Here is a 24,200-nt window from a genome sequence, read left to right on the forward strand (position 1 = left end):
TCCCTTGTTATGTCTTCCTTGGACCATTGGTTATTTCAGAGTTGTCGTTTAATTTCCCCATATCTGTGAATTTTCCAAACTTCCTTTGTCATTAATTTCTAATTTCATCCCATGTTGTCTCACTTTCATTTTTGAAATATATTTTTCCTGGATAAAACATTTTAGGCTGATATTGATTTTTTCTTTCTGTATTTCAAAGATGTGGCTCTATTTCTCACTTGCATTGTTTCTGACAACAACAAAAATCTGCTCTCCTTATTTTTGTTTGTGTGTAATATGTCTTTTTCCTCTGGCTGCTTTTAAGTCTTTCTCTTTATCACCTTTTAAAAACAATTTATGATATACCGTGGTATAGTTTCTTGTTTCTTTTTCTGGTTGGGTACAGTATACTTTATTGATGGTACATGCCAAACCCCTCCCCTTCTTCAGGGTCTCTGGGATGGAAATTGTGTCAAGGATGAGAGATGCTCAGTGTATTGGGAGATTGGGTTGGGGCAAGGACTCCCCAGCAGCTAAGGGCCTCCCTTTTCCTCTCATGCTCAGTGGGGCTGGTGATCCAGAGCACTCTTACTCCTTGGATGCCACATAGAGACTCTAAGGTCCGTCACCCTGTTGCTGTAGTCAAACTCATTGTCATGCCAAGAAAGAAGCTTGATAAAGTGATCGGGGACGGCCATGTCAGCCTTAGCACCGAAGGTGGAAGAGTGGGTGTCACTATTAAAGTCACAGGAGACAACCTAGTCCTCAGGGTGGCCCAGGCTGCCTTTTAGGGGGCCCGCTGATGCTGCTTCACCAGCTCCTTGGTGTCGTCCTATTTGGAAGCTTTCTCCAAATGGCAGGTCAGCTCCACGACCGATACATTAGGGGGTAGGGACACGGAAGGCCGTGCCAGTGAGCTTCCCATTCCGCTCAGTGATGACCTTGCCCACAGCCGTGGCAGCGCCAGGAGAAGCAGAGATGATGTTCTGAGCAGCCCCTTGGCCACCACACCACAGTTTCCCAGAGGGGCCAGCCATAGTGGGCGCCTGTTCACCCGGGCTACTTTTAAGGTCTTCTGGCTTAAAAGCAGCCCTGGGGAACAGGCTCCCATTATGGCCAAATCTGTTTACTCCATCCTTCACCATTGTGTCTCAGGTGTACCTGGCACTGCACAAGCAGATGTGGCTGTCAAATGGGGAAGATCAGAGAGCTTGGTATACTTTCTTTGTTTATTGTGCTTGGGGTTTATTAAGTATCTTACATCTGTGGATTTCTAGTTTTCATCAAATTTGGAAATTTTTCAGTTTTTTTTTTCTTCAAATATGTTTTCTGTCCTCTTCCCTCCTTTGGGGGCTCTAATTACACACACACACACACACACACACACACATACATACATATATGTTAGGTCACTTAAAGTTGTGTTATAGTTCACTGATGCCACGTTATTATTATTTTAAAGATTTTATTGGGGAAGGGGAACAGGACTTTATTGGGGAACAGTGTGTACTTCAGCCCTTTTTTCCAAGTCAAGTTGTTGTCCTTTCAATCTTAGTTGTGGAGGGTGCAGCTCAGCTCCAAGTCCAGTTGCCGTTTTCTAGTTGCAGGGGGCACTGCCCAACGTCCCTTGCGGGAGTTGAAACGGCAACCTTGTGGTTGAGAGGACACATTCCAACCAACTGAGCCATCCGGGAGCTCAGCGGCAGCTCAGCTCAAGGTGCCGTGTTCAACCTTAGTTGCAGGGGGTGCTGCCCACCATCCCTTGTGGGACTCGAGGAGTTGAACTGGCAACCTTGTGGTTGAGAGCCCACTGGGCCATGTGGGAATTGAACCGGCAGCCTTCGGAGTTAAGAGCACGGAGGTCTAACCACCTGAGCCACCGGGCAGGCCCACGTTATTATTTTTTAAGCTTTTTTTCTCTTTGTGTTTTATTTTGGATAGTTTCTGTTACTGTGTATACAAGTTCACTAATCTGTGCGAATGTTTCATTAATCCATGCAGTGTATTTTTTTTCTCTGACATTATAGTGTTCATCTCTAGAATTTCAGTTTGGGTCTTTAAAAAAATATCTTCTATATCTCTACTTAACAGGGTCAGTCTTTCCTTTATCTCCTTGCACATATGAAATAGAATTATAATAAGTGTTTTAAACTTGTGTCTCCTAATTCTGTCATCTGTGTAATTTCTGGGTAGGTTTCAATTGATTGGTTTTTCTTTCTGTCATGGGTCATATTTTCCTGTTTCTTTGTATACATGCTAATTTTTATTGGTTGCCCGACATTGTGAATTTTATTTTGTTGGGTGCTAGATATTTTTGTATTCTTATAAATATTCTTGAGCTTTGTTCTGGGGTGCAAAAGTTATTTGGAAATAGTTCAGTCCTTTCAGGTCTTGCTTTTGTTAGATAGGGCCAGAGCAGCATTGAGTTTTTAACCCACTTCTAAGCCAAAAACTCTTTTGAGTGGTCTACTCAATGCCCCATTAATTGTGAGGTTTCCACTCTGGCTTGTGGAAGCCCCGTGTGAGCTCCCAGGATTGTTCTCTCTAATCCTTTTGGGTTGTTCTTACCCTGCTTTCTGATAGTTTCCTTACGTGCAAGCACCAGGATGAATTACTGAAGAGATCCTCTCTGTAGAGCTCCAGAGTTCTCTGTGTGCTGCTCTTGCCTTGTCAGTTCTCTGTCTCGTGTCCCTGGGCTCCTGGCTTCATCTTTCTACTGCAGGGAGACTGCCAGACTCCACCTGCCTTTCTCTCACTCGGCTCTGGTCTGGAAACTCTTCAGACAGTAAGACGGAACATTCTTAGAGCACACCTCATTTGTTTTCTGACTCTCGGGAGTCACTATTTTTCATTGTCTGGATCCAATGTCTTGAGAACCATTGTTTTATATATTTTGTTGGGTATTTTAGTTGTTTTAGGTGGGAATATAAATCCAGTCCCTGTTACTCCATCTTGGCTGGAAGCAGGAATCCTTATGATTGTGAATTTGTTCAGCTGGCATTAGTTGAGAGCGAGCTTGCTACGGACCTACCTCACACTGGTCCCGTGGCTCTCCAAACACTGCACGTTTTCCTGTCTCAGGGCCTTGCATGGGCCCTTCCCTCCGTCTCAATGCTCTTTCTAGCTGTACTTCCCTCTCTCAGCTCAAAGGCCTTCTCTGATTCCCTTGTGTAAAGTGAATTGGTCTCTTTTATTTCCCATTACACTTCTGCTTTCCTTTACAGCTTCTTTTATTTGAGTGTAGGGAGGAATTTTTGTCTGACTCCCTGGAGCCAGCTCAGGGCCAGGCACACTGTAGGTGTCCAATAAATATTTATGAATGAATGAGGTCTTTGCATATTTCACGGTGCCTGTCATATAACAGCTCAGTCAAATTGGGGGGTGCTTGGCTGACGGGAACATCACTCCCTGCCCTAAGGTGCCCAGCAGGGAAGGGATACTGGGCCCCTGGACTGAGGCCACACTCAACTCACTCTTGGCCGCACTCTCCTTTGTGATAACCAAAGGCCCTGCGAGCTGGCCAGGGGAGGGCTGACAGGTGGGGCTGATGAGTTCCAGACCCAGACCTCTGGGCCTCGGCACAGCTCAACAGAACCGGACGCTGGGCAGCAGCCAGAGCCAAGCTTCCATGACGTCCAGGGTCATGATGTCCCTCCCTGGGCCATGACCCCCCCCAGGCCCTTGGTGGGGCTTCGGGTCTCACCCTCCCCTCTCCAAGCTGTCTGCCACCAGGCTCTGGGGAAAGATAGAGCCCTCCCCCGGCTCTAGTCCCAGATCTAGTTGTATGACCATTGCAACTATCAGAACACTCACAGAATTAAAGATCGAAAAACACTTTGTAAACTGAAAACCTTCTATAAGTACTCACGGAACTAGAAAGACCTTAGAAAGTATCTGTTCCAAACCCCCATTTTTGATAGAGGAAGAGATTGAGGTTTAAATGAGATAATGTATGTAGACTGCATAGCACCAAGCCGAGGACTTTGTGTTTTATTCTAGCTACTCACCACCTGCCTACCCTGGCTAAGCGGCCTATGCCTTCCCGACAGCCCTTCCCTCCTCAGCTGGGGGCCTTGATCCATCTGTCTTCAATAAGGATGACAGCAATCATTTTTGGAGCATTTATGAGCAGCCAGGCCATGAGCTAAGCACTTTATATGCATCATCTAATTCTCTTGTCATAGGGTGAGATAGGTTTTAGTGTTCCCCACTTTACTGATGAGGAAACTGAGGCTCGGAGACATTAGGTAATCTCCCCAAGACCCTACAAATAGTAAGTGGCTGAAGCAGTGTTTAGACCCCAGCGTGGAAGATCTCCAAGCTTCTAGGCTCTGGTTCTCTCCCCTTCGCAGTCTCTTTCTTCTTCTCCTCCTCCTCCTTCTTTTCATATTTATTGATTTTCACTGTATTGACTTTAAACATGGTATGAAGCGGACTGCGAGAAAGGGAACCAGTGATTCTGAGTTAAAATGAAGCTAAGGGGGAAAGTACCTCACCTCTGGCTTCAGTCACCAAGCAGTCTCTTCTGATAACTTGTATTTCCTGCCAGCTACCCTCTCCTGGCCCTTTGGGGAGGGTTTCTGAGAGTCCATTTGGTCAGTCATCGGAACAGGGCAAGACAGGTCTATAACCCCCTTAGAATCTGCCCCGATGCCCAGCTATGAGCTTTCTGGAAGTTGGCGGTGTGGATGTCTCTGAGGGTCAAAGATAATCTGGGTCAGAAACAGTCTTGGGGTAAAAGGGAGCGTGGGTCGGAGCCTAGAGACCCAGCTGTACCCTCAGCAAGTGTCCTACCAAATAGTTTTCTAGGAGCCCCTAGTTACACATTCCCCACAGGATGATGGGAGCTGCAAATGCAGGCTGGTAAGTGGGGTCCAGCCCTGTGGGACCTCTATGTGGCAAAGTCACCTCTGATATGGCCAAGGAGGGGGCCTGTCTCAAGGGTTGGGGAGGACCTCGCCAGTTTGGATGAAAGAGAGTGGGGGTGGGGTGGGCAGCCTTTGCAGCACAGAGAAGCCAGGAGTCCTGTTAGGCTATCCAGCCTTTCCCAGGCTCCTTTCATGTGTTCACTGTATCCACACCACAGCCCTGAGAGAGGGGTTGACAGATGAGGAAACAGGGTCCAAGACAGCAGGCCGAATGCCAGGTGATGAGGTGAATCATTCTGAAGGAGGTCTGGGGGGCTATGGGAGGGTCCCAAGTCTCTGGAGGTTACCTGGGCAATGTGTGGGGTGGCTTCTCAGAGTGGAAGAGAGTGAAGGCCAGAGATGGAGCAGAGGCTGTTGGAGTAATCTCGGTGAGCTAGGAGACAGGCCTGGGCCCGGGCAAGTGCCTGGAAACAGAGTCCTGGGGGGGATAGGGCTGGGCTGATGGGAGGCGCGGGATGGCTGATCTGGAAGGGATCCCAGAGATCATCTACCCAATCCACCTGTTTTACACAAGGAAACTGAGGCCCAAAGAGACAAGGGGGCTTGTCCAAGGGCACACAAGGGGTTAATGGTAGAGCCAAGCTAGAAAGACCCTGGGAAGCTCAAGGACACCCCCATTTAACAAGGAGCTGAATCTCCTCCTAGAAGAGACCCTCTTCCCCCCGGAGATCAGGTCCCCATCTGAGGTTAGCAGGGACCCCAGTAAGACCCTGGCCTGTCCTCCTTTTTCCTGGGCCACAGGTTTTGCTCATCTGTGAAATGAGGCCACTGGACCAGGTGAGCACTATGGCCCCTTTCTGCCTAGAGGAAGATGAGGCTAGGCCTTCCTCCTCGCCCTGTCCCCCAGCCCCCAGTCCAGCCTGCCACTGACACGAGGGTGGGGCTGGCCGCTGGGGCTCACATGCCTGAGGAGTGAGTGCCTGGTCCCGAGGAGGCAACATGATCTGTAAAGGATCCCTGACCCTCTCCTCTTGAACCCTGGAGAGGGCGTCTCAGTCATGTGAGGACCACAGGGGGATTAGTCCAGCTGAGAAGGGAGGATGGGGAGGCAGCCACCTGGGGAAAGACCGGGAAGAGGGGAAAGAAGGAAGCAGGGCCTTGGGCTCCAGGGGAAAGCAACTGAGCTGCTGGAAAGGGCCCTGCTGGGGCCCTGCAGTGGGAAGGTGCCCCAGCCCGTGTCCTTTGGAGGGTGTGGGACAGGCCACCTTCCAGCTCTAAGTTTCTGAGTGTATGAACCAAGTCAAGGTGAGCTTTTGAGGTGGGTGGGTAGGCCAAGAACCTAGGAGAAGGGGAAGGAGAGGTGTGGCGGGCCTGGAGAAAAGAGGAGGAAGGCAGAAGGGAAGAAGTCGGGCCCCGCCTGGGAGCTGAAGCAGGCAGAGGAAGGATATGGGCAGGGGGCTTTGAATGATGCCCCGTCCTGGATAAGAGTCACTGTCAGGTGTTGCATACAGCCCCGGGCACAAAGAGACCTGGCAGAGAAGGGCAGAAAGCAATAGATTTGGAGCCAGCCAGGCCTGGATTTCTGACCCTTCTGTTCACTAGCTGTGTGGCCTTTGGCAGGTCTCTTGGCCTCTCTGAGCCTCGGATTCTAGAACCAAAGAGCAGTGTGTTTCATCCTTCACACTGGGCAGGCTGTGAGATTAGATTTCAATCCTGTCCCAGACCCTCCCTCTCCCCTGGCTGGTCACCCTGGTTGTACTTCTTTACCCAAGCATACACCCCCTGGGGGCTAGCATTATTCCCCCATTCTCCCATCCCCAGGGCCCGCAAGGGGCTGCTCCAAGCATTCCGGGAGTGCCCCAGCCCCTCTAAAGGGGTTTGAGCCAATCCAGGGCCTTTGCAGAGAGGGGACCAAAATGGGAGGCTGGGGAGTGGGGAGGGCAAGGACCTTTCCAAGCTTACAGTGGGAGGAGGGAAGCACATGCCTGCTTTACCCCCATATCTTCCCTTCCCCCTCCACCCTCTACTGGGATACTTGGGGCTCCCCTCCCCTTTTCCTGCTTGTCTTCTCCACAACAAGGAGAGAATGTTATTTAGAAGGAGATCAGGAGATTTGCCTTAAATAGGCATGGAATACTGTGCCAGGGCCCAGGGTGAGGGGTGGGGGAGGAGGCCACCCTGGGTGTTGGCGAGAAAGGAATGGAACTGAGAGAACAACCTCCGCAGGAGTGTGCACAGCCCTTCCCAGTTTACCAAGCACAGCCCCTTGATTCACCCTGATGCTGACTGGGGCAGTTGGTCAAGCAGGGCTTATTCCCACCCCACTCCCATTCTGAGGATGAGGAAACTGAGGCCCAGCTCAAGGAACTGACATGCACTAGCTACCAAGTGGCACCTGAGACTGAATACCAGGGTCTTTCCACCGCTACAGTGCCCAGGAGCTGGGAGAAGGTGTTCAGGGAGGCAAGACGCCCAGAAGATAGTGCCTCCTGCTGCAGCAAGGGTGTGGGCTCCTGCAGGGTGGGGATATCTTGAGGCCTCCTGGGACACCGGGCCCCACCATCAGTTCCCAGGCATTTGGCTCCTGCCCCCAGATTGCCCCTGCTGGCCAGCCCCAGCTTGTAACTGGACGCCCTCCTCACTCCGCACCTTCCCAGGTGAGCTGGGGCTCTGCTTACTGAACCCAACACCTGCCGGGGGAGGGAAGTGAGGCAGCCCTGGAGGTAGGGGTGGGGAAAGCATCTGCCAGGCGGCTGCGAGGCTAAGGAGTGGGATGCTGGGCCACTAGCACCATCACTGCCCTCCCTACAGGGCTTGTCTGGCACCTGGGGTTCACTTCCCTATTCAGGGTCTCCTTCCAAGCCTCTCCCTTTCCATCTTGGCCCCTCCCAGCCATTTATGTCTCAGCAGGTGATGCTCTTGGAATCCTAAAGAAATGGAGCCCTGAGTGTGGGGTTTCTGAGACAAAGCTAGGGGCCAGGAGGCACCCCATGCTTGCTCCTTTTTTCGAAAGCTCTGAACACCGAGGTGAGGCCTCAGACCCCTGGGGACCCATCCCGGCTCCACTACTTACAAGTGTGAGACCTTGAGCTGCCCACCTGTGAGCTTCAGTCTCCTCTGTAAACTAAGTCTAAAGATCCCCCTCATAGAGCTGTTGAAGATGCTCTGGTAAGATGGATGGAAGGAAGAAGGGGGGCAGTTATGACAAATGCACTCATAGACCAGGGCTGAGACCTCTTGTTGGAGGAAGGAGAGGGAAAAAACTTCTCCCCTTGCCCTTAGTGGGTGGGCCCAGCACAGAAGACTGTGAAAGAAAGCATTCACTTGCTCTGGGCTCCTGTTAATTCTCTTTGTTATTCTCCAGGCCACTCACAAGGCAAGCGGCGGGAGGGGGGTGCAGGGTGGCCAGTTCAGGTAAGAATAATAAAGACCAATAGGAGACAACCAGGAGGGTTTAACCTTGTGCCTGGCCCCACCCCAGCTCTTTACTTGTACTAACTTCATTGATTGGCTGTTAGCCCCATTTCACTAATGATGAAACTAGGTCTGAGGATTTAGGCAGCAAGTCCAAGGTCACATGGGAAGTGGTGGAACCAGTATCTGACTTCAGAGCCTTCTTGCTGACTTTGCAAAAAACCCAGGACCCTGGGACTTGGATTCCAGACCAGCTTGCAGTGTGGCCTTTGCCAAGTCACCTAACCGCTCTAGAGATTAGTCTTCTCTCCCCATAAGGTGGGAATAATATCTCACTGTCCTCTCAGGGTTATTGTGGAAAACAAGAGGGCTAATGAACACAAACCATGAGGCATTCAACAGATACCCAGCACAAGCTTCTCAGCAAAGGGACCCCTCCCTCCCTATGCTTCCTGGGCGCCCAGCTCCTGAGGTGTCCACGTGCCCCACCAGGCATTCAGACTGGGAAACAAAGGACCTGCCAGGTCTCTGAGAAGGGACTGAATGACCACTTGGCGCCACCTAGTGGTCTATGGAGTGTGGAGCGAGAGGGCCTGCCTGCTCTGGGATTGGGGGTTTGAGCGTGATCATTGGCCCCTGTGGGGGGTGGGGAAAATACGCCAGGACCTCAGAAGGGATGAGGTCATGCCTCGATGCCCTCCCTTGGCCACGCCCCTGGGGCACTCCGCCGGTCCACCATCTCTACCCCACATCTTATTCCCTGTGGACCGCTGTGGGAAGACCAAGGGGAGGCCACCGGGTCCTAGTTCCATCTCTGCCACTGCCTAGCTCCCTAGGCCTCAGCCACCTCCTCTTCAAAATCGGAGTAAACATCCCTGCCTCTCAGGGGACTGAGAACTGTCATGTGTTCTTTCATTTACCAAACATTTTATGAAGTGTCTCCTTTCTGAAGTCATGCTGAGTGCTGTGAGGACACAAAGGTGTCGAAGCCGCGTCTCTTGCTACCAAGGGATCCACCTTATTCTAGGGGGAGACGGATGTAAATTGCTAATTACCCTCAAGGCAGATCCCAACGGGCACTGAGGAGGAAGCACTGAGGCACGCGAGCCCTATGGGGGCCTGCAGGTAGTGGGACTCACAGGAGCCCCTCTTGCCCTGCAGGGGGGCTCTCACCCCGCACTCAGCCTCCTCAGGGATAGGCCTTCCGCCCCCCCATCTTCTCTTGCCTTAAAGTCTTTAATAAAGGGGACCATCAACTCTATCTTTCACACCTCTGTGCCTTTATACCACACAGTAGCTTTTTCTTAAATGCCTTTCTCCAAAGTGTCCACCTGACAAACTCATCTCCAGCCTTCCTCTAATGAGTGGGGGAGAGGGGTGGCCGGTTAGCTCAGTTGGTTAGAGCACCACCGAGGTTGCCAGTTTGATCCCTGCATGGGCCACTGTGAGCTGCGCCCTCCTTTAAAAAAGAAAAAGTAAAAAGTGGGGGAGAGAGTGGGAAATCTCTACAATAGGCAACTAGGGAAGAAGTCACGGTGTCCCCCAAACAGTGGCACAGACACTCCCACCGTCACAGCAGCATATTCAGGCAGAAGGCAAGCACTATGGTCCCCTAAGGCAGGCTGTCTGCATTCTCTCATTCCTTTATTTATTCATTCCCTGCTCTTGGCCCGGTCCATTCCATGTGCTGGGCTGGGCACTGAGGCTTCAAGAGGAGGGGACTGACTCAGTCCTGTTCTCAGGAGCTTCGTGGTGCGGGAGACAGACCCACAGCCAAACACAGCACAATGGATGGGCTCAGAGTCGGGACCTGACCTTTCTGCCTAGAAAGGGGCAGAGCTAGTACCTGGGACACAGAGGAAGTGATGTCTCAGATGAGTCACAGGTGTTAATCTGGCCACTTCTGCTTTGCTAGAAACATGTAGCCAATCAGGGAGGTGTGTGGGGGGCGGCATCTGCTTTCTCGGACCATCTTCTAAGTGAGCTTTCCCTGCCCTGCAGATACATCTGTTATTGATTCTTTAGCATTTGTCACCATTTGAGGTTATCTTGTTATTTGCTTATTGTTTAGAATCAGTCTCCCTCCCACTGATGACGCATCCCGCATCCCGAGGCAGGGCCACGTGGTCTGGTTTACTGTGCTGTCTTCAGGGTCTAGCCCAGCACCTGGCCTATTAGAGACATTGGATAAAGGAATGTGGAACGAATGAATGAATGAACACACAGGATGGGCAGGAAGTCTCCTTTATCTCAGTATGGTGATATTTCCTCCTTTGTTCTTCCCATACTTATCCATCCACTCCTGTCCCCATACCCTAAGGGGGTAACCAGGCCTTTGCCTCAAATCTAGAAGGTACCTGAGGACATACTTTTCTGATTTGGGCTTCCCAGGTCCAATTCCTTGAGGGCACCATGTTGGGGTGAAGAAGAGTCAGAGAGAGGGGCCCCAAGACTAGGGAGGGGCAAATGATTAGAGGGTCCCCTGGGAGCCCCACAGGGAGGTGGCAAGGTTCCAGAGGGCATGGTGTGAGGCCCCTGGAGAGACTGGCTCTTGGAAAGACCGCCACCCCACCCTGCTCTCAGCCTCAGCCTGGGCAGTTATGGCCTGTAGAGGCTGGTCACTGCGGTACAGCAGCCACCACGAAGCCCTGGAGATAATAGGCCTGCTCTTACAAGGCCCACTCCTTGCCTGTATGACCCTGGAGGGGGGGAGCCCTCAATACTGACGGAGATGGCGTTTCCCTATACCCCCAGGGATACAGGGTAGAAAGTACATTAAATTAGATGTCAAGAAAATAAAGAACCCTGAGGTTTCTTGCATACCCCCCTCAAGAAACAGTCCACTATCATGATCTGACCTGAGGAGCAGAGATGTCTGGAGTCCCCCTTGTAGGAAACATGTCTGCCTTCCTCCAGGGGGCTTCTGGAGACTGTCTTCACAAAGAGAAGGGATTACTAAGGACAGGACTTTTCGGTGCCGGGGCCACCTCATGAGGAAGACATCTTTAAGCTGGGCAAGGCCGTATGAGATGAGGAAAAGCTGAAATCAGTGCCTAGGTGAGGAGAAAGGGCTGAGAGGGTGAGGGGTGCCTCGGCAGTGTGTGTTGAGGGGGGCGTCAGAGAGGAGAGTCCCAGGAGAAGACCCTCAGACATTCTCAACAGCCTGGCTCTGGGAAATAATGTAAGGTTCATCTCGGGGCAGAAGCCCTGGTCCCTCTTGCCAGTGGCTGCAGAACCTGCATGGGAGACCAAGCACACCAGCCACATACCTGCCTTTCGGTCTGGACTGAGTGATACAAGGAGGCAGCAGAATGCAAGACTCCTTCCCCTCATAGCTGTGCTCGGTACCCAGGGGTGGCGGCAGCGGTCTTCCCGGCCAGCTGCTCCCAGCTCCACTCCTGCCAATGCTTCTAGCCTCCCTGGTTCCCACTGATTTCCAAGCCTGGGTTTCTGGGCTTCCTACCACTTCTCTGAGCTGGTCTTCTGTTCCGTTACCTTCCTTTCCTGCTTAAGTTATCCTGAGTCAGTTTCTCCTGTTTCCATCCAAGAATCCCAAAGGTGCAGAGCTGTTAGAAACCACAAGACAATGCTATCTGTGCTGAAGTGGATGGTCCCCAGTGTGTTCAGTGGAAGGAGTAAAAACGCAAGGTGCAACCTGACTGTAAGCTTCCTAAAGGCAGGGCCCCCAGCGTGACCTGCTAACAGCTGGGTCTGGGAGGAGGGCTGTCATGTGAGCAGACGGGGAACACCCCAGCCCTCGAATGGTACCATGTTTAAAGGCTCCCATGGTTCCCCACTTGTTGAGGGGGTCACCCTAGTGGGCTTGGCTTCTCCTAAGAGTGTCTTCTATTTGGGGCAGAGAAAAGGGTTCATGCTACAGAACAACAATTGACTCCTCAAGATCAGGAAGGATGGTAGCAAGAGCCAGATAGTCAGGGGTCATCCGGGAGCCATGCTGGCAGCTGTCTGCCAAAGGAGCCAGTGTAGGAACCAGACAGGACTGCTCTACAGACATCGTGGTGATAATCATTAGTAATCATGCATGTTAGTAACAGCTACTGATTGAGTTCCAGCCATGTGGCTAGGCTTTCTCCCAACAGCCCTATGTGAAAGGGAGTTACCACCTACACTTTATAGGTGAGGAAACCTTCTCAGAAAGGTTGTATAACATGCCTAAAGTCGCACAGCTGGCAAGTAGCACAATCAGGATGGAAAGCCAGGCCTGTCCCCTGAGTTTTAACCATCAGTCAAATTCTCCACAGGCTGTAGCCCTGCCTCCTCCACGAAGCCCACAGTGAAGGTATGAGGCCCCATAGCCCACCTGAACCACCATGGCACTGAGCCCCCATGTCAATGGCCTCCACCATTTAAGCAGACACTCCCTGAGCACCTACTCTGTGCACTGGGGCTCCTGCTGGCTTTTGGAAGACAAGGATAAATGCCTCCAAGCACCCAGATTTCATGTTCCCTAGCTACCAGCATGGTTTCATTATTGACCCCTTCCGTCATTGGTGATTTTACATTTATGCGCTATTGCTCTCTGGAGCTGTCAAAGCATGCTTCCACCATCACTGTATGTACCAGCCAGAGCTGATACCTTACACTCATAAGGAGGAAACCTTAACAGTTTTAACCATCCAGTGACGGACCCTGAACAATTTCCATCAGGCTTTTTAATCAGCTGAAGCTAGTTTGTTGATCTCTTCCCCATGAGGACGTCCAAGCTGGAGCTCCGGCAAGGCCCACAGTGAGCAAGTGTCAGCCAAGGCTCCCAGCATTCTTCAGATGTTGCAGCAGACCTCCTTACCATGTGAATTTTCTGGTGTGTCCTTGTCTGACTATTGGGTGATGGAGGCTCACCTTGTCATTTCATTGTGAGTCACCAACCTCAGGTAACTCAGCTTTCCAAATAACCAGTGATACTAATAAAACCTCACGTAAAGGTGCTGTGAGCTCAGCACCTGCCTTTGTGCTGGGGGCAGGGCTGGGGGCAGGACACACAGGAGTAGCCTCCCTGGGATGGGTATAGCCAGTGGCCCAGGCAGGGGTACCTTCTTAGAGAGAGCAGAAGACTCAACTCACAATAAGGACAGTTCACAAGTTTATTTGTCCTATAATAAATAAATACAGTCTGAGAACATCCATTTCAATCCCCCCTGACACTTACTCTTCCCCCAAAAGCAGTTTAAGATACGGGCACACAGTTTGCAGTGTGTGTTCCAATGCCAGGCTCAGGAGTGTGTTTGTTCTGACTGTGCTAGGCTGGGCCTACCTGTGAAGATACCCACAGGTTTCCCTTCTGTGTGGGGCTGGTACTTAACCCGAGTTTCCCAGGACTGCTAAGGCCTATTCCTGCTCCTAGAGCGCCTGCCTCTCTCCTCCAGCGCCCAAAGGGGGCAGCATTCATGTGTGGCCCTGTGGCCAGCCCTTGCAGAGAGCTCTGTGCTCTAACACCAGATACCCACCATAGGCCCATTCCCAACTGGCTCCGAAAGGGTTACTCCTGACCCTGGAAGCAGCTCACCCAGGACAAGGGGCGAAACAGGCACAGCTGGCAAATGGGTGGGAAGCATTCTCCCTTGACCTCTGCCAGGGGGCTGATAACCCCTTATGAAAGGAGAAAGGGGCACTGATCACCCTCCCTGTTCTCCCCTGGGAGCAGGAGGAGGGGAGACTATCTTTTGTCTTCTTTTTGCAGCTCAAAGGTTTGGGTCCACGTTCTCCTGGTCTGAGGCTGCCTCATCGTCATCTGGGGACTCCTAGATGAAAGCCAGAGAAGCCGAGTCATGGGCTTCTGCTGTCCTCCAGAGCCACAGCCTTGGGCTCTCCTTCCTCTTGCTGCTGTCCCCAGTGAAGCCAGAGAAGGCTCTGCCACCCCCAGTCCAGGCCCCTGGGCCTTTCCTGTCCTGCCTCCCAGGCTGCCCACCACTGGGGGACTCCCTCTTACCAGGCTGAGGCCCCTGCCTCGCCGCAGGGCGGCATAGAAGCGCAGCACACGGGGGTTACATCGAACCACCGTGGGGTCAAAGTCCAGCACACGCAGGCTCTGCAGGCTGCGGGCCCGGGAAAGGGCCACGTAGGCCTGGCCGCTGGCAAACACGCGGCCCAGAGAGATCTCCACGCAATCTAGGGACATGCCCTGGGGGTTGGAGGGACAGAGATGGATCCAGCTCTGCCTGAAGTCCCTCATGCCCACGAGCCTGAATCCCACCTCACCAGCCCAGCTACTGCCCCGGCATCTCTTTGCCCGGTCCAGAGATTCTCCAGGCAGAGGGATAGGCTGACCCCAGATGGGTCTCTGAAGAGGAGAAGATCTAGGAAATAATCCAGGATAAGAGTAGAGGGATAGGGGTGAAAGGAAAGTGCTCAGGCCTGGGTTAGACAGGCATGGGAATGAATCCTGGCTCTGCCTCACTAGCTGTGTGACCTTGCACAAGTTACTTAATCTCTCTGAGTCTTGGTTTCCTCCTCTGTAAAACAGGAATGATTATTACATGATACAGTCATTGTAAGGATAGAGTTTAACATATCTGATAGTGGCTCAGAAAATGGCACAGCAGATCATAGAGGAGAAGTATACGAGTGCATCAGGGAAAGGCAGGGAAGGAAGCAGAATGGGAAATGCACTAAAGAAAGGTTTATTCTACAACTGGAATTTCCCATCGAGGGCAAGCTCAACCCCCATGAAACCTTTGAGGCCCCCCCTCAGGCCTATCTCATCCCCCACACTGGCTGCTCACCTGGCTCTTGTGGATGGATATTGCCCAGGCCAGCTGGAGGGGCAGCTGCTGCCGGCTGAGGAGCTGGCCCCCGGTGACCTGCACCGTCCAGCGGTCAGTGTGGATGACCTCAGTGACTCCACACAGGAACCGCACCCGGGGCAGCCCTGAGGGAGAAGGCCAACCTTTCAGTCCAGCTTCAGGGCTCAGAGGTGAGAAGCAGACCTCACCTCTCCATCCTAGTGTTCTTCTCTCACTTACCCCGGGGCCCTGCTCCAAACCCAAGCAATAGGACTGCACCCCCATCACGTACCTCTCCCCTCGGTCTCGAACCCGACTACCACCCCTCGGGCACCATTCACCAGGCCCCGGGACACCGCTAAGTTCTTCATCAGCATCACCTGCAAGGGAAAGAGAGCTGGAGGCACGAGGCGCTGTCCCCGTCCTACCCCTGGCCTCAGGTCCGGCACTTCTGGGAGGCTGGGGTCTGTCCTGGAGGGGCACTGAGTCCTAGTCCTTACCTGGGCCCCTGCCTGTGACCCCTGCAGCAAGCTGCTTTCTTTTCGCGGGTGTCATTCCCCCTTGTGTCAACGGGGAATAACATTTGCCCAGCATGCCTCAGGAGAGCGTAAAGAGCAATGAGGTAACAGACATCACAGGCTTTGAAAATTTCTGTTATTGGGTGTGGGGGGGGTCCACAATCTTGAGGGATAGCCCCCAGGTCCTGCCACTCCTCTTCCAATCACATGGTACCTGCATCTTCCCCTTGGGTGTCCAGAACCTGAGGAAAGGCTCCCATTTAGCCCATTCCCAACAAGGGAGAAGGAAGGAGGACGCTCACAGTGTAGGGTACGTTACAGAAGACAAGTGTGTGGAGCAGATATTTCACTCCTCATTTCAGAGATAAGGAAACCAAGCTTCAGCAAGGGCGAGAAACTTGTCCAAAGCAACACTGCTTGGAGCTCCAAGCATAGGAACAGGAGGGCAGTGGGAAGCTGAAGACAGAAGGTGGGTGGGAATAGGAGGAAGGGAGTTTGCTGTGATCAGAGCTGGGCCATCTGGCTGTGGCGCAGCCTGGGCCGATGGGCAAGGATGCGGGACGCCCAAGTTCCTAGAGTCTAGCCCAGCTTCCCTCTTACCTGGGCCCCCAGCTTCAGCTGAAGGAGCTGGCTAACGGGACACTGGGCATCCAGGGTCCGGGCTTGCTCAGGGTCACTGTCCAAGGCCTCAAAGCTGTGGACCTCACCTGGGAAAAGAGTTGGGCAAACAGATTACCAGTCACCGACTTATGGCTTATCAGCCCAGGGCATGGGGGTAGGTAGTGGGGACAGCTCAGGCCTAGGTGGGGCTTTAGAATTAGAGACCTGGGTTCAAGTCTCACTCCAAGCACTTACTGACTGAATGACCTTGACCCATTCAAAGTCACACCTCTCAAAGTCACAGTTGTATCTGTAAATGTAAGGACCTTTATGGCCACAGAGGTTGGGGCCTACATATCTAAATGATCTCAAGGGCTCAGGCTGCCTGGGAGCAATACCTGCCTGGAGGCCCCTCCCCGCTGGCCTTGCCCAACCCCAGCTTGCTACTCACCTGGCAGTTCCTGCAGCCGCCTCTCGTTGGTAAGGGCCACGTCATCCTGGTGGGTACAGAGCCTTGTGGCCACAATGCCATCTCGCCCCACCTTGTGGGTGGCTGTGGCCTGGAGCTGGCAGGTCACCTCATCTGAGCACCTGTGGGAGCTGGGCTGTCAGGGCACAGCCCACCTGACTACCAGGTGGGGGGGCATGTGGGTGGTATGGTCCAAGCAGCAGGCCATGTGTCAGGCCTGGGGCCTGGAAGAGGGCATCAGAGCAAGATTTTTCTGGCCCCAAGGCTGGCCAACTTGTCCTTTCTCCACTTTGACCTCATACATGGGGACCGAGCACGGTGTGAGTGCGGGGGTGCTTGGCGGTGATCCTGTGTGGGCACCCTTTCCTGTGCCTGCCCCCAGGAAGGAGCAAGCCACCCGCCCACCCCCAGTGTTCCTCCGGAAGTTGGAGCCACTGAGTGAGCACAGGCCAGGGGTTTGGAGGACCTACACCAGGCACTGATGATAACCTATAATACTGGTAACATAATCAGATCAGCCTCCAGGGGACAATCTTCCAGCCCCTGGCCTGCTGCTTTTAGGGGAAAAAATCGAGCCCATGTTTTCATTTCCCCCCATTTTCAGGCTTCCTCCACATGGAGAAGACTAGGTGCAGCAGCAACTCCTGTGGGAGGAGGGGAAACAACTTGGACCCACCTTTCCCTGCTCTGCCACTCAGCCTTCCTTCTTCTTATGTATGCTGTGTACCTTCCTACCTGCCTCCTGTCACCAGGCATAGAGAGCCACTCACCACCACCACCCTCTGCCTAGCCCGTCCCAATCGAACCTTGCTTTCAAGGCCCAGATCTGACCCATATCATCCGCCCTCCCGGCCTGCCCACTCCCATGTTAGAGTATTTGTAGCATTTCAACCTTTTGTACTAGCTGGGCTGGGATGATATCTGCAACCTTCCCTCCCCTACCAAGTGACCAACAAGTTCTAAGAGTGGAAGGAACTTAGGTTTAGAGTCAGACCTTGGTTCAAATCCCAGCTCGGTCACTTACTAGCCATGACTTTGGGCAAGTCACCTCTTTGAACCTCAGTTTCTGCATCTGAAATGGGAGTGTGGACATTACTGATTCCTGTTGTGTGTCCACCTGCCCAAACTTCCCTGACACCTACTCTGTTCCAGGCCCTGTGCTGGGTGATGGAGACCCCAGTCTTGGGGGAGGAAGGGTCCCAGTGCTCACAGAGTGACCATCTCCAACGGGTCCGGAAGCATTTCTCCCCCTTCGCTGGGTCCCTGTGCTCCTCTCTGACCCACCCTTGGATGCTCATCCCATGGCCCCTTCCCGATTCAAAGGGCCCACCTGCCCAGCCTGACAGCCTGGAGCAGAGAGATAAAGGTCTGGTCCGCCTGCCTCCACACCTTGGTCAGCTCCAGGGTCACAGGGACGCACCTCCTCCAGCTCTTGGCCTGGTGGGGGCAGGGTGGGGGTGTCAGAGAACAGAACCGACCCCTGAGGGGGAGCAGAGCAGGAGGGCAAGTGGTACCTGGAAGCAGAACTGCGGGGGCTGGGAGCCCCTGGTTACAGGAGGCAGCTGCAGGAAGTCCCCACAGATGATGAGCTGGATCCCTCCAAATGGCTTGTTCCGCTGCCGGATGGCTCTGGAGAGAAGCAAGAAGTGCTTTAGGGGCTGGGGTGGATGTGTTCCACATGGAAAACCACCAGAACCCAGCCCTCACTGTACATACTGACCTGGCCACGGCCTCCAGCTTGTCAAACAGCTCTGCCTCCACCATGGAGATCTCGTCAATGACCAGACGCTGGCAGCTCAGCCAGCCCTGCCGCACCCCTGGCCGCTGGGCCAGGGCCACACACTGGGCCAGCGGAGCCCGACCCGAACCAATGCCTATGAGCGACACTATTCAGCCTGGGCTGAGACTCCAGCCCTGTCTGAACCCTGACCTTCCCTCCCTTCCTTCCCACAGGCCTGGCTTGCTCCCAGCTCTAGCCCCAGGGGCTCTCACCTGCAAAGGCGTGGAGGGTGGTACCCCCGATGTGGCAGGCTGCCACCCCAGTGCTGGCAGTGGCCACAGTGCCTGTGGGCGGCAGTGAGCCCAGGATACGCTTCAGCAGATAAGACTTCCCTGTCCCTGGGCAGAGGGCAAAGTCAGGGCTACCTCTCCTCCATCCCCCCCCCCCATCTTCCCCTCACCCCTGACTCTGCCTCCCACTACCTGCACTCCCAGTGAAGAAAATGCTCTGGCCTTTCAGGACAATCCTCAGCACCTCAGCCTGTTCCTCAGAAAGCTGTGGTTTGGTGGGGTGCAAGCTCAGCCTCTTCACAGGCAGGGGCCACCTTGGTGCTTCCTGGGGAGATAGGGCTGTCTCAGGGCCTCTCACCACCTCCTCGGCATTGTCCCCCACCTTCTTGGCCCAGCTGCCATGCTAGGTTGGTAGCCCTGTGTCTCTGCTGGCTTCATTCCTTGGAGCCCTTAGGCAGCCTTGGTTTACCTGGAGATCTTGCCAGTAACAAATGGGGTCCAGGTCTCTCCTTGAGAGGGAACCAAGGCTGGGTCTCCACTGACTCCTGATGTCCTGAAGACACCATTGTGCGGGTCTGGACCTCAGCTCCCTCCCCTAGGTTCCCTAAGCCTCCTGGTCCTCTCACTCACCCGTCTTTCCCACTACTCTCTCGCCTCAAAACACCCAAGCAAAATCCTGCCTAGCCAGGGCACTTTCTTGCCCCATTTCCATCTTCTCACCAGCTTAGTCTCGAACCCCTGTGGTCTACGATCCATCTGTTTCAGTTCACAAACACTGTCAAGCCCACCAGGCTTTGTCACCACCCTATTTGATCGCACCTGTTGGCTGCCCCTCACACTGCTGACCACTTTTCTCTAAAAGTTCCTATCTTTCTCCAGGAAGACTACATTCTTACTTTTCCTTCTGAAGTCTCCTTTCCAGGCTTCCTTCTCAGCTTTCTCTTTTAATGTGACCTACGCCTCCTTTTCCTATTCTCACTTACCCAGTCTCAGGGATTGCACTATGAGAAACACACGCACAATTCCCACATCTCTGTCATACTCAGAAATCCTATGGGTATCTTCTGAGATAACCAGCAACCCCCTCAAATACCGCCATCATCTTTTCCCCAAACTTTGGTCTCCTCGGTCTCTTCCATTTCAGTGGCACACCCAGTCCCCAAGGGGTCCCCCCTTTCCTGTCCTCACGGTACTGGGGTTGGCCCCGGCCCGGGGCTCCGTGGACTGCTTCACCGGCGTGGTATCCGGGACCCGAGTGGCCGCCGCGCGCCGTAGCTCCTCAGGCTGCACCGGGCTGATGGTGATGAAGTCACTGGGCCGCGGGCCAAGCAGCTGCGTGCGGGCAGAAGCCGGCGGTGGCCCCGGAGCCGCAGCCAGCTTGAGGCGCAGCGTGCGTAAGAAGCGGCGCAGGCGGTCCGGGGGGCAGTCGGAGAGCAGCAGCTGCACAGCGCCTGCTGGAGGAGCGCCATCCGCGGGGAGCCGCAGCGTGCTGCGCCCCGCCGCGGCGAAGCGAGTGAATAGGCGCGCGGCGCGCAACGGGAAGCAGCGCGGCCGTCCAGCCAGCCCCGGCGACTGCAGCCGCAGCATCAACTCGCGGCGCTCGTTACGACCCAGGCTCAGCTCCGCAGTACGTAGGGCCTGGCGCCTTCGCGGCTGCCCACCCGGGCTCAGTTCCTCCACAGCCACGTGGCATCGCAGCTCCGCGTCCTCGTATTCTGCCGCCGCTGACGCTGCTAGGGGGCCCGACAGCATCGCCACCGCCTCTGCAGGTCTGCAAAAGGACCGGAGCACAGGTGTCACAGGGACTCAGGGACGTAACAGGTGTTATAGAGGCCATGAAGGGGAGCCCGATCTAAGCCACACAGGGTTACGGAGGCTGTCACTAGTAACATAAAGAGGTCACAGAGATGGTAAAAGGACCCTGGGGCCAACCGGAAATTAGTCTCCTGCACAATTTCCAGACAGGCGATTGGGTAGCATCAAATGCATCCCCGGTTTGGGGATCCTCGGTTGTCTAGCATGGTCGCAGAAGAAGGGGGACCCTGAACAGAAAAGAAGCCAGCTTCCAAGAGACCTAGAGCGGGCACTGAATCTTCCCAGTAAACAGGACATCTCACGTGGGGAGTTGAGCAAGGGGGCTGACACGTAATAAAGCCTTCTGTTTTCCAGGTACGTTCACTAGTTTTTATGCAGCGGGGCAGGTCTTACTATTCCCCGTGCACAGAAGTGGAAACAGGTTGGGAGAGGCCCCTACGCTGGTGTAAGTTCAGGCTAGTGTGATTCTGAAGCCCTGGCGCTTCCCACCTTCAAGGTGGGGAAGGGGTAGAGTATTTGACTAGGGAAATCGTCGGGGGACCCTGGGACCCCTGGAATCCGTGCTCCCTCCGTCTGACCCTCTCGTTTGCACCCTTCGGGCAGGGACTCCTTGAAGAAACTATGCCTTCTATCTCTGAGATCGGGTGGATACTCACTTGCGGTGGCACTCGGACGAACAAGCTGAACAAAGTTGACCTGCGGGCCAAGCTACGGCACTAGGAACTTTCAAATACTAGCAATAGAGACTCACCCTATCACCAGCCGGATCTTTAAATTACCCAGCCAATCAGAGACAGGGGCATGGCAACGGGCGTGTCTTTGGTTGGGTTCCACCCCCCGAGCTTGGGCTGTACCAATTGCACGCGGGAGGAAGGAGGCTCACTGCGGTGGCCGAGCATACCAAGTCGCGTGGACGAGTGGGCGTAGCGGGAGAAGGCGGGGGCTGCAGTTGCGCCGCACGTGGTGTAGTGTCACCAAACAGGGGTCTGAAGATGTTTTCAGAACTGTCGCTCCAACGCACTCCTCTCATCTAGCCCTCACCTGGCGGCTGAATTTGGCCTTACGGAAGAGCTGCTTCTGATCCCTCCCATCTCTGTTTCCACTCACCGGGTCATTGTCCAGTCCTAGGCAGACCACTCCATGGTCAGTCGCAGCCGCTGCCCCCGCCCCTCAACTCTTCCCACCCTTCTCTGCCTTTGTAAGGGTCGTTTTTTACGCATTGTCTTTCCCACCCAGCTGAGGCGCATCAGTGAGGAACTCCGAGACCTGTGTCAGGTGCGCAGAATACAAAGGCAGCTCAAAGTATAACTGATCCCCTGTCTTCAGGGAATACTTATCCCTCCTGTTGCCCTGGACACTTGGGAAATTTTTTTTTAATTATCTCTTTTCCCCCCTCAGTGAAGCTTGGGATCATACAAGTGAGTCCAGCCCCGTCCCCCGCCCCCCACCCCCGCCATTTATTTAAGTGTGCTCATTTTGCAAAGCTCCAAGAGTTTTACCTAAGGTCACATAGTAGATAGCAAAAACAAAGCCTTGAACCGAACTCTAACCCGGCCTGAGCACCTGCATGTTTCATTACTATACCACACTCCTCCCACGTGATTGGTCTTCCAAGAAGGGAATCCAGGCCTGGACTGGAATCTCAGCTCCTGATAGGCACTGCAATGCCCCAATCCGGTGGTTAGAAGTTACTCCTAAACAAATTTCCTTAATGTCTCAAAATTTTTTCCCATCATATGTAAAAATGGGAAAAATGAAAATGTGATGATTGCACAACTCTGTGATTATACTAAAAAACATTGTGAATTGTTTGCTTTAAGTGGGTAAATTGCATGGTATGTTGATTATATGTCCATAAAACTTTTAGGGAAAAATCACAAGAAATATATTTTCTCTCTTCAGTGTAGTCTTGACCTATGAGTACCAGTAGCATAAACTGTCAGGAAAATGCCTCTTCCCAAGATGTCCATGTTTTAATCCCCAGAACTTGTGAATGTTACCTTACATGGCAAGAGGGACTTTGCAGATGTAATAAATTAAGGATCTTGAGATGGGGAGATTATCCTAGATTGTCTGGGTGGGCACAATGGAACCACAGGATTTCATTGTAGGGGAAAGGGGGAGGCGGGAGAGTCAGAGAAGGAGATGTGATGAAGGAAGCAGAGGGTTGTGTGTGTGTGTGTGTGTGTGTGCGCGCGCGTGTGAGAGCGAGAGAGGGAGAGAAAGATTTGAAGGTGTTATTGCTGGCTTTGAAGATGGAGGAAAAGGCCATGAGCCAAGCCAAAGATTACAAGAGGTTTCTAGAAGCTGGGAAAAGAAAGGAAGTGGGTTCCCCCGTAGTCTCCAGGAATTCAGTTGTTGTTAGCCCAGTAAGACACATTTCAGATCTCCAGAACTGCAAGATAATAAATCTGTCGTTTTAAGCTACTAAATTTGTGGTAATTTGTTAAAGCAACAATAGCATAAGTTATACAGCTAGAAAGTGAAAGAGCTGGGATTATGAACCTAGGTCTGTTCATCTCCAAAGCCGATGTTCTCTTCCCACTGCCTTCTTCTCGAAGTCAGTCAGCCTAGCACACTCACACAGCCTGCTCCTTTCCCCCTTTGTCTCTGTGCAGTGCCCAGACTACCTCTAGAGAAGGCATGGAGATGTCCACATGGATTTTCTCCCAACATTTATTTTTTTTTTGGCTTTCAAACATTTTTAATTGTAAAATATACATAACACAAAATTTACCATTTTGACTATTTTTAAGTGTATAATTGATTGTCATTAAAAACATTCAAATGTACAACCATTACCATGATCTATTTTTAGAAATTTTCGTCATACCAAACAGAAACTTTGTACCTATTAAACAATAACTTTCCATTTCTCTCTCCTCTCAGCCCCTGGTACCCCCAATATTTATTCTGAAAATATTCCAACATATACAGAAAGGTTGAAAGACTTTTACAGTGAACACCCATATACCTACTACCAAGATTCTACAATTAATATTTTGCTGATTTTATAATCACATGTCACAATTTAGCCATCCCTCCATTCATCAATCTGTTTTTTGTTATGCATTTCAAAGTTGCAGACAATGTCACATTTCACGTCCAAATACTTCAACACACATAGCATTAACTAGAATTTATGCTTACATTTTTAATGTAAACTTCACATATAGTGAAATGTACAAATATTAGGCTTATTGTGAGAGGAGTTTTGACAGATGCCTATACTTGTGAGGCCCAGACCCCTATCAGGATATAGAACTGTGCTAATAGAGTAGCCACTAGCCACATGCAACTAATTTTAAAGTGATTAAAATGAAATGAAATTAAAAATTCAGTATTTCATTTGCACTGGCCACACCTCAAGTCCTCAGTAGCCACGTGTGACTAGTGGCTACCCTATTGGACAGTACAGAAATAGAGCATTTCTGTCATTGCACTAAGTTCTAAGAACATTATCATCAACTAGAAAGTTCCCTCATGCCCCCCTGCAGTCAATCCCCACCCTCAGTCCTCAGGCAACCCCTACTCTGATTTTGTTTTCATTACAGATTATTTTAGCTAGTTTTAGAACTTTTTATAAATGGAATCATACAATATGTATTCTTGTGTTTACGGGCTTCTTTCACTCACCATAATGATTTTCCACGTTGCTATGCATATCAGTTGGTGGTTCCTTTTTATTACTGAATACTATTCCATTGTATGGGTATACCAGTATACCGGATTTTCCAGCTCAGGAGAGGAATGGAATGAATAACTGAACACAACTTGAATAACGGTT

At 52.4% G+C, this 24,200-nt stretch overlaps 1 protein-coding gene and 1 long non-coding RNA gene across 4 annotated transcripts in view; one reads left to right on the top strand and one right to left on the bottom strand.

Moving 5' to 3' along the window:
- LOC109456404 (uncharacterized) overlaps nt 1–24,200 on the top strand; it is a 41,521-nt gene that overhangs the window by 16,911 nt on the left and 410 nt on the right. The window lies entirely within an intron of this gene.
- On the bottom strand, nt 13,350–24,179 carry PIF1 (PIF1 5'-to-3' DNA helicase). Of its 3 annotated transcripts, none has more exons than XM_088797291.1 (13): nt 24,050–24,179; nt 19,787–20,369; nt 18,791–18,923; nt 18,581–18,706; nt 18,309–18,462; nt 18,103–18,217; nt 17,919–18,025; nt 16,571–16,710; nt 16,120–16,226; nt 15,294–15,381; nt 15,002–15,147; nt 14,209–14,400; nt 13,350–14,020 (listed from the first exon to the last, which is right to left on the bottom strand). In XM_088797291.1, the coding sequence occupies exons 2-13, from the start codon at nt 20,348–20,350 to the stop codon at nt 13,961–13,963; spliced, it is 1,932 nt and encodes a 643-aa protein (XP_088653417.1). In that variant the 5' UTR covers nt 20,351–20,369; nt 24,050–24,179; the 3' UTR covers nt 13,350–13,960. The 3 variants fall into 3 exon arrangements, with proteins under 3 accessions (XP_088653417.1, XP_088653418.1, XP_019604223.2); XM_088797292.1 differs by lacking the exon at nt 24,050–24,179 and adding an exon at nt 21,315–21,430; XM_019748664.3 differs by lacking the exon at nt 24,050–24,179 and adding an exon at nt 21,070–21,144.

Source organism: Rhinolophus sinicus, chromosome 3 (genome assembly GCF_057876585.1).
Source record: "Rhinolophus sinicus isolate RSI-liver-muscle chromosome 3, RSI-T2T, whole genome shotgun sequence".
Lineage (NCBI taxonomy): Eukaryota > Metazoa > Chordata > Mammalia > Chiroptera > Rhinolophidae > Rhinolophus > Rhinolophus sinicus.